The sequence below is a fragment of the Diprion similis genome, chromosome 10, assembly GCF_021155765.1.
Source record: "Diprion similis isolate iyDipSimi1 chromosome 10, iyDipSimi1.1, whole genome shotgun sequence".
NCBI classification, from domain to species: Eukaryota; Metazoa; Arthropoda; class Insecta; order Hymenoptera; family Diprionidae; genus Diprion; species Diprion similis.
In genome coordinates, this window is record NC_060114.1 from 22,167,355 (window position 1) to 22,180,928 (window position 13,574).

A 13,574-nucleotide genomic window follows, 5' to 3' on the forward strand; every position below is an offset into this window, starting at 1 on the left:
AAGATTGTACGTCAAGTATAGATGATAGATACACCAAATGTAAATATATCGTATGTTGGCCATGTTTGCACCGCATCGATGCGATACGGGCCAAAATGGTGGTACATGGAAAGTTATGAAAAAAAATTCCTTACTTTCTTTCGATTGATTATGTTCATCTCGTTCGTGGGTTTACGAACGTATCAAATCGATGCAGTGTGAACAAAGTAGAAGAATAAAGCCAAAGATACGATCACCTAGTGATGTAGTTAAACATAGAAAAATGATAAATATTAACGTACAACTTGTATATGTATATATACACACACATCATGTAGTATATGTATAGTGCAATATACCGCCTATGTCCTACGCGTTTGCCAAGCGCATATCCTAAGATCCCAGTTAATTGTAAGTGTACAAATGTCTGAAAAATATCCAATGCATGTTACTGCTCCATATGGATATCGTGACATCCCAGACTCCAGAGGGATAACCGCGGTGAAATGTTCAGTCCTGTGGAGGGATAGTTCGTGAAAATAAATTACCTGCGTTTTAATTGGCAGGCGATTTAACTAAATATTAAAATCGAGATTAAAATTCCAAATTTCGATAGGATAGTGCGCCTTACGCTAAGTTTTTCTGAACCACTAATGGAAACGACATCAACGAATAGCACACGAGATTATACACATGTGGACAGTGATGTCGGCACAGTCGATTACGTTGGCAATAGATTCAGTCCGCAGGCCACTGTCGGCCGGTCGCAAAGCCATTTTAATTCTGTTGGGATCTGCTTTGATTGGCACTGCGGGCGGATTCCATGCCGAAATCACTGTCCGTATGTGTACAATCTCGTGTGCTATTCGTTGGTGTCATTTTCGTTATCGATTCCGAAAAATGTATCGTAAAGCGCACTATCCAAACCTTAGAAACTTTCAAATATGGCGGGTAGAGAAAAGCAGGACGGAGTCCCTGCTAAATGCACGAAATTTCGAACTGAAGTACGAAGGGCGCGTGATGGCTTTGATGTATATATCTATGGGCGCTTTCTTTTAACATCAATTTTCTGACACAGATCGGCACTGAGTGATTTCATTGGTCGGATCTGACGGAACAGGCCAATGAAATCACTTAGTGTCGTGTTGTGTCAGAAAACTGACGTAAAAGAAGAGAAATCTGCTGCTTCGGAATGATCATCCGATGCGCTGCCTATTATACGGAGTTCTAAGTATTTGCTACATTTCGAAATCTTGACATCGCGCGCGAAGGCCGCGTCCGTCCTTCTTCTCTCTTATACCCTCTATACATTCAAAAGTGATAGAATTTAATCATACGTAATATTGAAACAATGTATTTTTACCGAGATAGGTAAAATATACATCTGAACAGTATTATTGTCGACAAAAAGTGATAAAAACGACATTTATTGTGGATATTTTTTTTTGCGTAATCCAAAAGATTTCATCATCCACGTTTATCAGTGGAATGTTTTTACATTTTGAATATCACAGAAGTATGGAAGTTATGACTCGTTTTAGAATTCTGAATAATTCGTCTCATAATTAAACTGAAACGCCTGTAATTTTTCTATTTTTCAGTATCTGATGAAGAAATGAAAATATACAATGAAGATTACATACAAACATATATTATCTATCAATTTTGATGATCACTTGACAAAAGACTTTCGTTGCAACGATCTTAATCGTATAATATTGAAATATGACAAGTGACGTAGACGTAACAATATGTGATAGTATTATTGCTAAAAATGATAGTTGAAGTAAATAAGCATACACACACTAATTCTTTAGTATGTAAAGTATGCAAATCAATGAAGAGTTGAGGCGTCATGAACAATAAGATCTGAATCAGTAGCTAATTTTAAAATGTCAATACTTTTTCCAAATTCAGGTTTTCGCGTGCATACCTATACATGTAAATTACACACGACACACCACTAATATTCAAATGCAAATTTTCGATGAAACTGTTGAAATAATGGGATTCATACAACATTCTGCCATTGCCAGTTACACTAAAGTGAGACACCTAATCCTGAACCACGATGTGAACATCCTTAATTAACGACAAATTTATTATAACCTTTCATCTCGTTTCTGCAAATTGAAAACTTAGACCATATAATCCTGGACAGCGTACTGCCTATATTTTAACGTTATAGCATTTGAAGCCGAGTAGCCACACAAAGACAGATAGCGTCAGGCCTTGAAGTAAAAGAGAACAAGGAACCCTTGCGAGTTTCAACATTGCCAGATTAGTGTGCGGCCAATACTATCTTTCTCTTGTACTTGGCTGCTGATCAAGCCCGCAACGCACTGTCCAGTCAGGAGTATACATATGGTCTAAGATTGAACATACAAGGCCTACGTCAAAATATAGGTATCCTGTGTTCTATTTGAGAATGTGACTCGTATTGTGACTTGCTGATACTATTTTGACAGTTTGATTGGGAAGCAACCCCTCAGATGGCTAGGGAGTATACCGCCATCTGCCCAGCTGCTTTGTGATCCAACTGGTCAAATTTAACAGCAGGTCGCAATGTAAGCTTCAGATGCATCCTTCCATACCTAACGGGTCTGATAACGAGCCCAATAGAGCTTGACATTCGTGAGAGAAAAAAGAAAAACTAACTTTTGAAATGAGCCTCCGTGCACATATTACACACATACACTTGAAAATGACAATGTCGATTATTTAGGAATGAAAATTTTCGTACTCATTCAACGTTGAATTTATTACGTGTTTAATATATTCTATAATAAATGTTGTCGATAAAATTGACTGTTACATGTTTGCTTCATTATCCCTTCAGCTACGAAACTATCAATGTCGAGGGAGGAAGAATAGACTCTAAAATATTCAAAACTGTATCAAGCTTAAACGCAGTTTATTCGAAGGTTGTAAAAAAATACATATGGTATATACACGTATTTTATACGGAGTCTAACTATTACTCAAAGAACCATCATGGTTTGCCGTACCGTGTTCGCTGACGGTCCTGATGGTCGCAGTACTCGCTGATGATAAGTTTGCACAAAAATAAGTGGAACACGACAATCAGGAAGCAAATGCTGATCCAAAATAATGTTGGCAGGCCCCCCAAACGATGGCCATGCTTGTGCAACGCCATCACGTGATGATCGTGCGCCGGTGCTGATACAAGACAAAAAATTGATCAAAAACATCATGAGAGGAGAGAATATTGGAACGCATAAAAGCGACTATAGTACAGCTTTTCTTACCTTCATCGACCTCGTGGACATGCAAAGCTTTGCGCAAGTCTTGCATGTGCTGTTGATCGGACGTTATATACAATATTGCTGTCAACGGTTTCGTTAGCTTTACTGGGAAGTTAGTCCAGGATTGACTTAGTGCTACCGGAGAGTCTAAGCAGCCAGCATCGCATCCGTAATAAACAGTGTCGCTGCGATCAAGTGCGACGCCCAGAACCGCACGATTATCTTCGCCGACCAATACCGAGATATTTAAGTGCGTTACATTGCCATAACTTATGCGTCTGGAAGAGAAAGTTGGTCATCGTTGGTTTTTTTTTTTTTTTTGTTAACCAGCAAATTCGTCAAAAGGATACTAAAGCCAACTGCTTTACATGATGCTTTGATTAAACGATACCGTATTTCCAACTCAATTCACCTAAAGAAGTAGTCGCGATGTAAGTACTGTGGGTCTATGTTAAACTCCAAGTGCTGGTTGCTGAACCTCAAGGATCCTAAACTGAGAACAATCGCTTGTTGAACAGCTGCTGGCCCACCAACCATCAAATGATGACATCCCTGCTTTTCCAAGGTAACCAGCCATGCTCCGACAACGTCGTTAACACCCTCAATTGTCGATGTGTCTTGCCAGAGTCGTGGTGCGTCTCTAAAATGCGTATATTCACGTTACAATGGTCAATGATTAGGTTTGTACAGTAAGCTGGTGAGGGGTTTAAGCCCTACAGAGTGTGATGACCTCGGTAGCAGCCCTCATTGTTTGCGACATTTTTTTCGACATCCGGTATGCCCGCAGGAACTTGAGACAATATGTAGTACATTGTAGAGTTGATTTTGTGTCCGTTTATCGCGCCTTTGGCTTTCGAGTCACTAATTCTAACACCTGCATGCCAGTAATTTTGCCAAACTAATGTATGTTCCTCCTTCAATCCTTGTTGTTGAACAAGAGCTTTTTTCATACCCTGCAACAATGCACTTTGATTGATTCATTGAAACTGAAACAATTAAAAAATTAACCATCTAATATAGCTTTTCCTCAAACATCTCGTTACAGAAACAATAAGTAATACCTCTAATGCCTTTTTTTGTGACACTTGCAACAATTGTTTCTTTGCGATGTATGAATCTGACGATACAGGTTCACTGTAATGGATGCTAGAAAGAAATTGCAGCTTCATAAAACTCCGCGCTTTAACATGGAATGTCTTCGGCGGTGAACGATACACCACAGCGACGGCCACAATCTTGTCAGAACCTGGTAAAGAAACGAATCCTGAGGTTGAAGTGTACTCGTAGTTAGGAAGCCCTTCAACTTGAATTCTGTTAAATTAAATTTTAGGTTTAGCGAAGTGAATATGCATCTTGCTGGTACGTGTCTTACGTTCGAACTTGGAAGAAATTTACAGAAAGCCGTGTAATCTTCCAGTCTAATTGAGATAGAGTGAGCTTGAAAAGTAAAATTGCTAACAAAGTACCTACTGTACTGCCTCGGTTCCTGAGTCCCTCCAATTCACCGACGTTTGAGGCTTGAGCGGAACTTCTTGAGAAACAGCGAGAGGATTGGCTATCTTGATTTCTTGAACAAAAATCCTATCAAAACTCCTGTGAGCATAATATTGAAATTCAATATGATACCCTTCACGAAAGCATTGATATCTATTAACTATCCCGGTGGTCAAATGCGTAACAGTAGCTTCGCGAGAAGGGGTGTTGTCGGAACTTGGATGTGTTATTATCGGCTGCCAAGGCACCCTTAGAGACAATGTTCTTCCATGTTTTATATAGAGCCAAGCTTCAGGAGTCACGGGAATCCCGAAGACTCCATTTCCAACGTAAGGCAAATAAGACTGCTCGTCGGAAGACGGTGATATGATAGCATTGTATTCAGCAGCATCAAAAAATGCACTAACAAGTCTTTCGTTGATGCATCGATCTTCAAATGCTGTGGAATGATAAAAAGCAAGGGTCATTTTCTGGCACTAATAGCTGAGTGGAGAATTATTTTTTTCTCTCCTAAGGAATCACCTTCGATCGGTCTTTGGCTACTGGCGAACAACCACTGAGCTACGGAAGGTCCAAGGTAGAGCAGCAGAGCTCCGCAAATGACCAGCAGTATGAGGAGCTTGCGATACGAGTGATTGCCATCAATTAGTCGCCTTAGACGTTTGGCAAAGTCGTGAGCATCGAACATTCCTCCACCCCTCATTCTAGAAAATCTACCTAACCTCCACGATGGGAACTGGATATGTATTAATCGTATTAATTAACCGAGGTGGGCGTTTCTCAATCTTCAAGTCGAGCTGTCACACACATAACCTCGACGACCAAACATACCTCCCTACTTGTACGCAATTAAGATATAGAGATTCTGTTTACGTATTAGCCGGTAGCTGGTTTGTATTTCGTAAAAGAACAATAATACTACGTGTCGCTCAGTTAGTGACTTGGCTATCAGCGGACTTGTTCATTCGAAGATTTTGAAGTTAAGACTTGGTTCCAATACTTAACGGTTACCACGCGACAATCACAAGACTCCACGACTGCTGATTGTGAAACAAAAACGTATGCAAAATTGCGTAAAGCAAGACAATTACAACCAGTCTGCTCTATAGGCAGTTGGGAATACGCAGGTGTGTGGCTGGTAGCCAATCGGAATCATACAACGCCTGCCACGCATGCAACTTGTATCACAAAAATGCATAGCTGGTAACAAGTGATGACACATACCTGTACTCTAATCGTTAGAATTGCACATCGCCTACTTAATCAGCAAGTCGTATTCAACAGACGAATGACTAATAACAGTCACGGCTGGCCTGATTCTATACGATTAGAATTATGCATAAACGTAAGGAGATGGACTGCCCGCTCCGTAACAGCCTTTAAAGCCGACGCGATTAGTCTTCGTCTTTATAGTCCGCATACATCTATTTCAATGGACTAAATCGTTTCCATACAGCATCAAAAGCTATTAGCTCTTTTTTCCGTATGGTTGTACTGTACGGTATTAAAAAATGCGCTCATATTCTCTGTATTCGTTCATCGTTTTATTGTACCTATTCCTCGATTGTTATACCGTATCAATAAGGTGATGATGGTAAATAACACTATTGTAGTAACACTAATTGTAGATTCGCAAGAAATTCCAATAATTATATTCCAAATACTAGAAAACTAGAAGATAATTTCTTATCGATTCATTGTCAGACTTAAGCCTCAGCTGGCTGAGGCAAGGCGGTGTTCACGCATGGTTCCCGCGCCTATTCCAGCAACATCCTCTTGTCATTTGGGCCACCTCTCTGTCCCTCCGCCGCGGAACGTCGCATCAGCTCACAAAGTGAGTACCAAGCACAGTCATACGCATACATCTATATGTACATATTTGCACGTCCTATGTATGTACATACGTATGGTTGTAAAGAATCGAATTCTCCTCCATGGAATAAAGCAAGTTGATTATCACTAAGCAGTGGCTCGTACTTTTTTTCCTTCATATATGTAACAAAATGGTTTGGACTATGCTAGTGGGATGATAGTATTATACTGAAATCATTAATAATGAAAAAAAATTAAAAATATAAGATGTATTCAACATCGCTATCGCCAGCGAGACTGGATGGAATAATATATGCCTGCGACAGAAGCAGTAGAAGCTGTCCGAGTGAACGAAAATCAATTGGTTATTAATATTGCCAATTGAAAGTAACAGAAAACAATTCAGTCCATCGTCTAGTCAAACTTTTTCGAATTTGAACATTTTGCGAAGATTTCAACCGCGTCCTAAACTGGATTTTTTGTTTCCTCAGTACATATAGTCAATCAAATTTGCAATGGAACTCTCGCAGTGCATCGTGAAGCGGTTGCGATTTATGTGGGTAATCATAAACAAATAGATGTACCTCAACGCGTATCAGTGTACACGCTGTGTGGTCAGGTCCGCTGGTCCAGCCCCTGCCCGAGACTCACGACAGAGCGGATGCTGGGGATAGATCGATGTCACGTGGGACCCTCCGGAAATACCAGCTTCCTAGTTTTGCTCACCTATTCTAATTACGTACCGCGTCCGTGGCCGGATTCTGACAGATGTTCGCAAATTTGATGAGAAAATATAAACAAGCTCATTGTACTCTTAATTCGAAACAATTTGAAACATTCCGATATAGGTTGGACAGCAGACCTACTCTGTCTGCTTCTTCTTTTTCTTCTTCCACATTTTTACATTTATATTTGCCCATGCTTAAGCTTGTATCTCAGTCGTAACATAATTTTGAAAAAAATTTCGACTCAATAACTATCAGAATATATTATTTCGTCCATCAATCAGAAAGTTATTTTTTTAATCTTCCGAAACGGTTTGATTGATATTCTCGCACGGTAAAGAGCTTTAGCCAAGCCTTGGTGGAGTGAAATGTTCATAAAAGGGCGGGAAATTAGACAATATTATAAAGGGTACCTATACCTTCGTACAAACTGCATAACGTCTATCCATAAACATTAAAATCAACATCTGCTTGACATGTATATTATGTACATTCGAGGATGGCGCGATGGGCGGGGGGGGGGGAGGGGGTGAGGTCTCGATACACATCGATACATACCAATACGAAGCAATTCCTTCCGCTGCCGGAAGCCGCGTAACAGTTAAGCACAACGACGGTGGCATAGATTTCCCCGCGCACGCTCTGCGGAAATGTGTCTACCGGTAAAAATAGCTGGTCCAGATAGTGCATAAGAGGTACGAAAAAGTAGGTACGACGTCCGCTTATGGCTGTTGATGGAGTCTGCAGTGATGGTGATGGCATGATAGCTCTCTGTGATACGCTGATATCGCTTGCTATTGGGAATTAGGAGGTATCGGGCTTCGCAGTGATGTCAAGTTGATGATGATATACTGATGTGATCTTGAGGGGAGTCCAACTAGAATCATTCGCGGCCATCATATATTTCGCCACTTCTCCTGTCTCTCCCTCTGCAGCCTACAATCGCAGGCACACAGCCATACGATTACGCGGCGCTGCAAAGGAACGAAAGGGTTCGAAAATGATGGAGTGGGGGCTCGTTGCCGGTTACCACGCTATAACGAACGTCATCGGAATATTTGAAGGCACCCGAAGCAGATGTCAGTCTTCTGTGAGCTGGCGAACAGCTTGTTGGATTTAAGTTGCATCTTCGGGGGTCAGTTACACGCTTTTCGCAAAGCGCACGTCAACGTGCGTGTCACACTTCAGCTTTTCCACTCCACATCACATCGGGGGTCGTCGACTTGGTTCTTTCCTTTTTCCATTTACTGTATATACCGCACATCGCTTCTACAGTGTCAAGTCATGTCCGATTTTGGAAATAAAACCTAAAATTCAAATCTCATTGAAATCGCAAAGCGATATATACCTTATATCAAGATCAAGTGAGTGCGTGACGTCCGCTTAATGTAACAGTGGAGCTTGGGAGTTTTCAAGGTACACAGGTATAGGTATAATATCGTCACATTGTTGATACTTTGATCGTTAATGTTGGATAATAGTGCCAGTTTCGTACCGTATTATACATCTCGTTTTCCTATGTGTTACAGTTTATTACCAATTCGGATAAAACTAGTTTTTGTTATCGTGGTAGGAGCTGCGAGGATGGTGAAACTGATGAATGGGAAGTGGGAACAAGTTTTTAGCGATACTGTAATCGGGAGAGGGGAAAGTATCATGATATTTATTACACGCGGTACTCCCCTAGACCGGACACGTACAATTAACGCTCACAGTGTTAGATTTGACGGCACCCCAGGAACGATCACTGCCCCGGGTTCGCGCAACTTCGCAAAGTCGTGATATCCTCGTCGTGGGTCATTTTTTCTTTCTGGCTTTATCCTCTGAACCTTCGATTTCTTTTTATTCTCTGGCGTATGCTACCTTTCCTTACCCGTATCTCCGGATCTATACTCTGTTATAGATAAGACCACAATCCAAGCACGCCAGAAGGATATCGAAGGAACAGGCCAAGGCAACGACTTTGAACGACACTCGACTCGAAAATGACAAGTTAGACATCTCTTGGGCACAAAGGTTATCCGAATTCGTTGCATTGGTCAATATTTTCGACATCCTGTGGACATAAGTCCACTTAGCGTGGGTTACCAAGGTCTTGAGGCTTGAATGAGATCCTAATACCGTTCGCCGGGTAATCGGTAATGAATAACATTTGTTATTAGGATTGATTGACGGACAAACCACACTGATGAAAGAAGGAATAATTTAAGCGTGGACTTTTGAGTAGCTTTACCAGAAACTTCGAGTCCATTTTTCCTACTGTCTCACTCCTTCAATGCTTTTGCTTCTCTCATAAGTCGACCCTCTAGCAGGGATGTTAAGCGAACGGTGGCGGCAAATGATTCGTCACTAAAACGCAACCTATTGTTTTCACACTAATCGTTCTCTAAAGATTTCCGATGACAAAATGACAAGTCCTTTCAGTTCAGAATCGTGCACTGCGTGTTTGAGAGGTAAGCACTCACCGTGACAGAATTGTGAGTTCCACAACGTCTATGAAAGTTAACGCGCCTTACCTATAGAGCAAGCCATTTTACGGTAAAGTGTTACGCATGACCGGTGGCAATTCGATGATATATTATATAAATATCCTTCGACATACAAACACATTTTCCATATCATCGTTTTTATGGATATTCATCAATTGACCAGATCGGAAAAAGTTATATAACACTTCCAGAGCGCGTCCTTATTGTACTTTGCAGAGGTATTGACGTGTTATGTGCTGCCAGCCGCTTCCTGGGTAGGGGTCATCTAGTCGTTGCAGGTGCCCTGAGAGAACAGAAAGGCTGGCCGACGATCGCAAAATTGAAGTAACGGGAAAAGACGGAAAACGGAGACGTGTAGCAACCAAGAACGTGGAAATTCAGAGCGCCGTTCAACGGCGTTGTCAAAATGACTGATGCCTTGAGAGATCCAGAGTTGGTTGCAGACTCGGTGAACACCGAGGATGGTAGAGCATCGCTAAACGTGGTTTGTCAATCAAAGTCGAAAGACAAAGCACTACCCGAGAGAGGTACCTGGAGTACGAAACTGGACTTCATCCTGAGCGTGGTACACATTTCTGCTATTCCAATCTACCGCCCTGAAGGCCACCAGCGGGCTATAGAATCTTTTTTTTTTCCTCAAGGTCGGACTTGCAATTGGACTCGGTAATGTGTGGAGATTTCCATATTTGTGTTACAAAAATGGGGGTGGTGCCTTCCTCATACCATATTTTTTGACGCTGATTCTCGCTGGTATCCCGATGTTCTTTATGGAGCTGGCTCTTGGGCAGATGTTGACCATAGGTGGTCTTGGGGTCTTCAAAATTGCTCCTCTCTTCAAAGGAATCGGTTACGCCGCGGCGGTAATGTCCTGCTGGATGAACGTCTACTACATTGTCATTCTGGCGTGGGCCATCTTCTACTTCTTCATGTCAATGAGGAGCGGTTAGCACCTTATTACCTTGAGTATAACATCAGACAGCCTTCGATGCCTCCTGGGGCATTACACATAGGTCTAGGTATAGGTAAATAAGATTTGCTAATTCAACGATGATGTGCAAATGATCTTATAGATGTTCCATGGCGAACCTGCAACAATTACTGGAACACGAAGAATTGTGTCAACCCTTACGATAGAAGTGGAATGCTTTGCTGGAATCAACTAACCAGCAAAGGTGTAATCAAGGTCTGCTCCCTGAACCAGTTTAACGTCAGCGCGACAGATCTCACTGACCCCGTGAAAGAATTTTGGGAGTTAGTAGAAATTTTTTTGCGTTACACAAAACGATAGTCATTGATATGAAGTGAAAAATCACCGACGATCAATTGTACGCTATTCTTTTCAGACGACGAGCACTTCAGATCAGCGACGGAGTAGAACACATGGGAAGCATACGCTGGGAGTTGGCGGGAACTCTTCTATTGGTTTGGATTCTCTGTTACTTTTGCATTTGGAAGGGTGTAAAATGGACTGGAAAAGTTGTATACTTCACCTCCTTGTTTCCTTATGTTCTGTTAACTATTCTACTAATTCGTGGGATCACTCTGCCCGGTGCCATGGAAGGAATCCGATTCTACATCAGCCCAAATCTTTCCAAGCTCCGGGAATCCGAAGTAACTGAGAGAAAACATACAGATGATTACTATCGACTACGATCGATTCTTCAATTAATCCTTCATGAATACTATATCTCTATCGACAGGTATGGATCGACGCTGTGACACAGATATTCTTCTCTTATGGTCTCGGCCTGGGTACCCTGGTTGCCTTGGGAAGCTACAATAAGTTTACGAACGATGTGTATAAGGATGCTTTGATAGTCTGCTCGGTGAATTCTTCAACGAGCATGTTTGCCGGGTTCGTCATCTTCTCTGTAGTCGGATTCATGGCGCACGAACAGCAGAAACCAGTTGCCGAAGTTGCAGCCTCCGGACCCGGACTCGCCTTTTTGGCATATCCCTCGGCAGTTCTTCAACTACCAGGAGCTCCACTCTGGTCTTGCCTCTTCTTCTTCATGCTTCTTCTCATTGGCCTCGACTCGCAGTTTTGTACGATGGAAGGTTTCATAACGGCGATGGTAATTCAAACCTTTCTATACGATTGTCGTTAATCAGTTTCGTTTATGTGCAGGAACCAAAATTGTGTTACCCATGAATTGCTAAACTGTTAAAATGTTGTAGGTTGACGAGTGGCCGCAGCTGTTGAGGAGACGCAAGGAAATCTTTATCGCTATTGTATGCGGGTTGTCATATTTGGTTGGTTTGTCATGCATCTCGGAAGGTGGCATGTACGTCTTCCAAATCCTCGACTCTTACGCCGTATCCGGTTTCTGTCTGCTTTTCCTGATATTCTTCGAATGCGTCTCAATCAGCTGGGCATTTGGTGTAAACCGCTTTTACGATGGATTGCGTGACATGATCGGCTACTACCCACTTGCCTGGTGGAAACTATGCTGGACTGTCACAACGCCAATGATCTGCATCGTGAGTATACCACCTTGGAAAGGTCTTTTCATTTTCCACGGGTCAACGAATTATTTTGGATACAATTTTTACGTGTATACGCAAATTTTCTCTCGTTTGATCACCAGGGTGTATTCATCTTCAATCTTGTGCAATGGACACCGGTTAAGTATCTAGAATATGAATATCCGTGGTGGTCCCACGTCCTCGGATGGATGACGGCTTTGTCATCAATGCTGTGTATACCCGGGTACATGATTTACGCGTGGGTCACGACACCTGGAGATTACAACACGGTAAGTTACTTAAATGTGATTTAACAACACTAATTGAATGTAACTTGAAAACTTTCAACGTTTTTGATTAATTTTAACGCAGAATAAGTTTTTTCCACTTTCTGTAAATTAAAATGGACATCGTGCAACTCATGTGCTCACTCGTCGTAATTAGTGTACTATATTTTATTTCATTCGGTTGTATTACCAGATTTCAATGAACGTTTCAATTTCATGATATGAGTCTATCAGCGCTACGGACAATTCTATACGTTTTCTTCTGTATCTTTCACAGAAATTCAAGCTTCTCGTTCGAATAGAGGACGACGTCGGGAGCTTGCGCGTCAAAATGGGGCAGCCAGAGGTGGAGCTGAGCACTTTGTAAGGATGTTACAATTTACATATCCTTCGTGAAAAAAATGATGGAGGTAATTCGCACGCCTTACCTCGTTTGCCGCACGCATCGAATCTAGACGCAGGATACTGTTGACGGAACAAATCGTTGACGGTACACAGATTTTCGTTTGGATTCAGCTACGCACTCAAATATTCACCCACATCTAATAACTTCAAATCAACATTCGTTCAGCTTCTTGCCAATTTCGAGGCCGTGAATACGTGCCACTTAGCGAAGCTGTCTGTGAGTACGCTGAAGGTTTTCAATCCGTAAAAATGTATCATCCCTCGTCTATGACTTGGTAACAGCTCGCTTGCAAATACTTACTATAGCCATCAGTAGACTAGTATACTGTATCTTAGATGTGAAAGTGTTCGGTAATTACCTGTTCACGTATATTAATATGTATCATTGGATAAAATCACTAATTTTTACGATATATATATACATAATAATACATATATACACACCCACCTATACACCTAATTAATTGGTCAAGGTATAAAAGTCCAAAAGCGATAGCGTACACAAGCGAGATAATCGGGCTCAGAATTAGACTATACGCAGTTAATCAATAATGGCTAGCATTAAGTTAACCGTCAATGTCGTAGAAACCATAAGTAGGCAAGATAAGTGAAACATTGAGATTAAATTGTTATTACTCGATACCGCTAGGT

The 13,574-nt window shown here is 41.5% G+C and overlaps 2 protein-coding genes across 5 annotated transcripts; one reads left to right on the forward strand and one right to left on the reverse strand.

Moving 5' to 3' along the window:
- The first annotated feature begins 835 nt into the window (after positions 1 to 835).
- Positions 836 to 13,303, forward strand: LOC124410847 (sodium- and chloride-dependent GABA transporter 1). Of its 4 annotated transcripts, XM_046889525.1 has the most exons (10): positions 836 to 847; positions 8,615 to 8,700; positions 9,982 to 10,330; positions 10,407 to 10,707; positions 10,836 to 11,016; positions 11,109 to 11,376; positions 11,466 to 11,840; positions 11,944 to 12,246; positions 12,354 to 12,521; positions 12,796 to 13,303. In XM_046889525.1, exons 3-10 carry the CDS (start codon positions 10,172 to 10,174, stop codon positions 12,883 to 12,885), a joined length of 1,845 nt encoding a protein of 614 aa, XP_046745481.1. In that variant the 5' UTR covers positions 836 to 847; positions 8,615 to 8,700; positions 9,982 to 10,171; the 3' UTR covers positions 12,886 to 13,303. The 4 variants fall into 4 exon arrangements, with proteins under 4 accessions (XP_046745481.1, XP_046745480.1, XP_046745479.1 ...); XM_046889524.1 differs by lacking the exon at positions 836 to 847 and having other exon boundaries at positions 8,350 to 8,706; XM_046889523.1 differs by lacking the exon at positions 836 to 847 and having other exon boundaries at positions 8,350 to 8,700.
- LOC124410848 (uncharacterized protein KIAA2013 homolog) lies at positions 2,879 to 5,787 on the reverse strand. Its single transcript, XM_046889527.1, has 7 exons — positions 5,262 to 5,787; positions 4,716 to 5,178; positions 4,307 to 4,556; positions 3,963 to 4,198; positions 3,658 to 3,885; positions 3,249 to 3,523; positions 2,879 to 3,159 (listed from the first exon to the last, which is right to left on the reverse strand). The coding sequence occupies exons 1-7, from the start codon at positions 5,440 to 5,442 to the stop codon at positions 2,972 to 2,974; spliced, it is 1,821 nt and encodes a 606-aa protein (XP_046745483.1). The 5' UTR covers positions 5,443 to 5,787; the 3' UTR covers positions 2,879 to 2,971.
- Positions 13,304 to 13,574: the final 271 nt, after the last annotated feature.

Excerpts from the sequence above, each read along its gene's own strand:
- LOC124410848 (XM_046889527.1), bottom strand. The coding sequence starts at position 5,442 with ATGAGGGGTGGAGGAATGTTCGATGCTCACGACTTTGCCAAACGTCTA. Across the intron at positions 5,179-5,261 it reads TAGCCAAAGACCGATCGAAG|CATTTGAAGATCGATGCATC; the intron begins GTGATTCCTTAG and ends ATCATTCCACAG. Across the intron at positions 4,557-4,715 it reads TCAGGAACCGAGGCAGTACA|AATTCAAGTTGAAGGGCTTC; the intron begins GTAGGTACTTTG and ends TTAATTTAACAG.
- LOC124410847 (XM_046889525.1), top strand. The coding sequence starts at position 10,172 with ATGACTGATGCCTTGAGAGATCCAGAGTTGGTTGCAGACTCGGTGAAC. Across the intron at positions 10,331-10,406 it reads TGGACTTCATCCTGAGCGTG|GTCGGACTTGCAATTGGACT; the intron begins GTACACATTTCT and ends TTTTTCCTCAAG. Across the intron at positions 12,247-12,353 it reads CAACGCCAATGATCTGCATC|GGTGTATTCATCTTCAATCT; the intron begins GTGAGTATACCA and ends TTTGATCACCAG.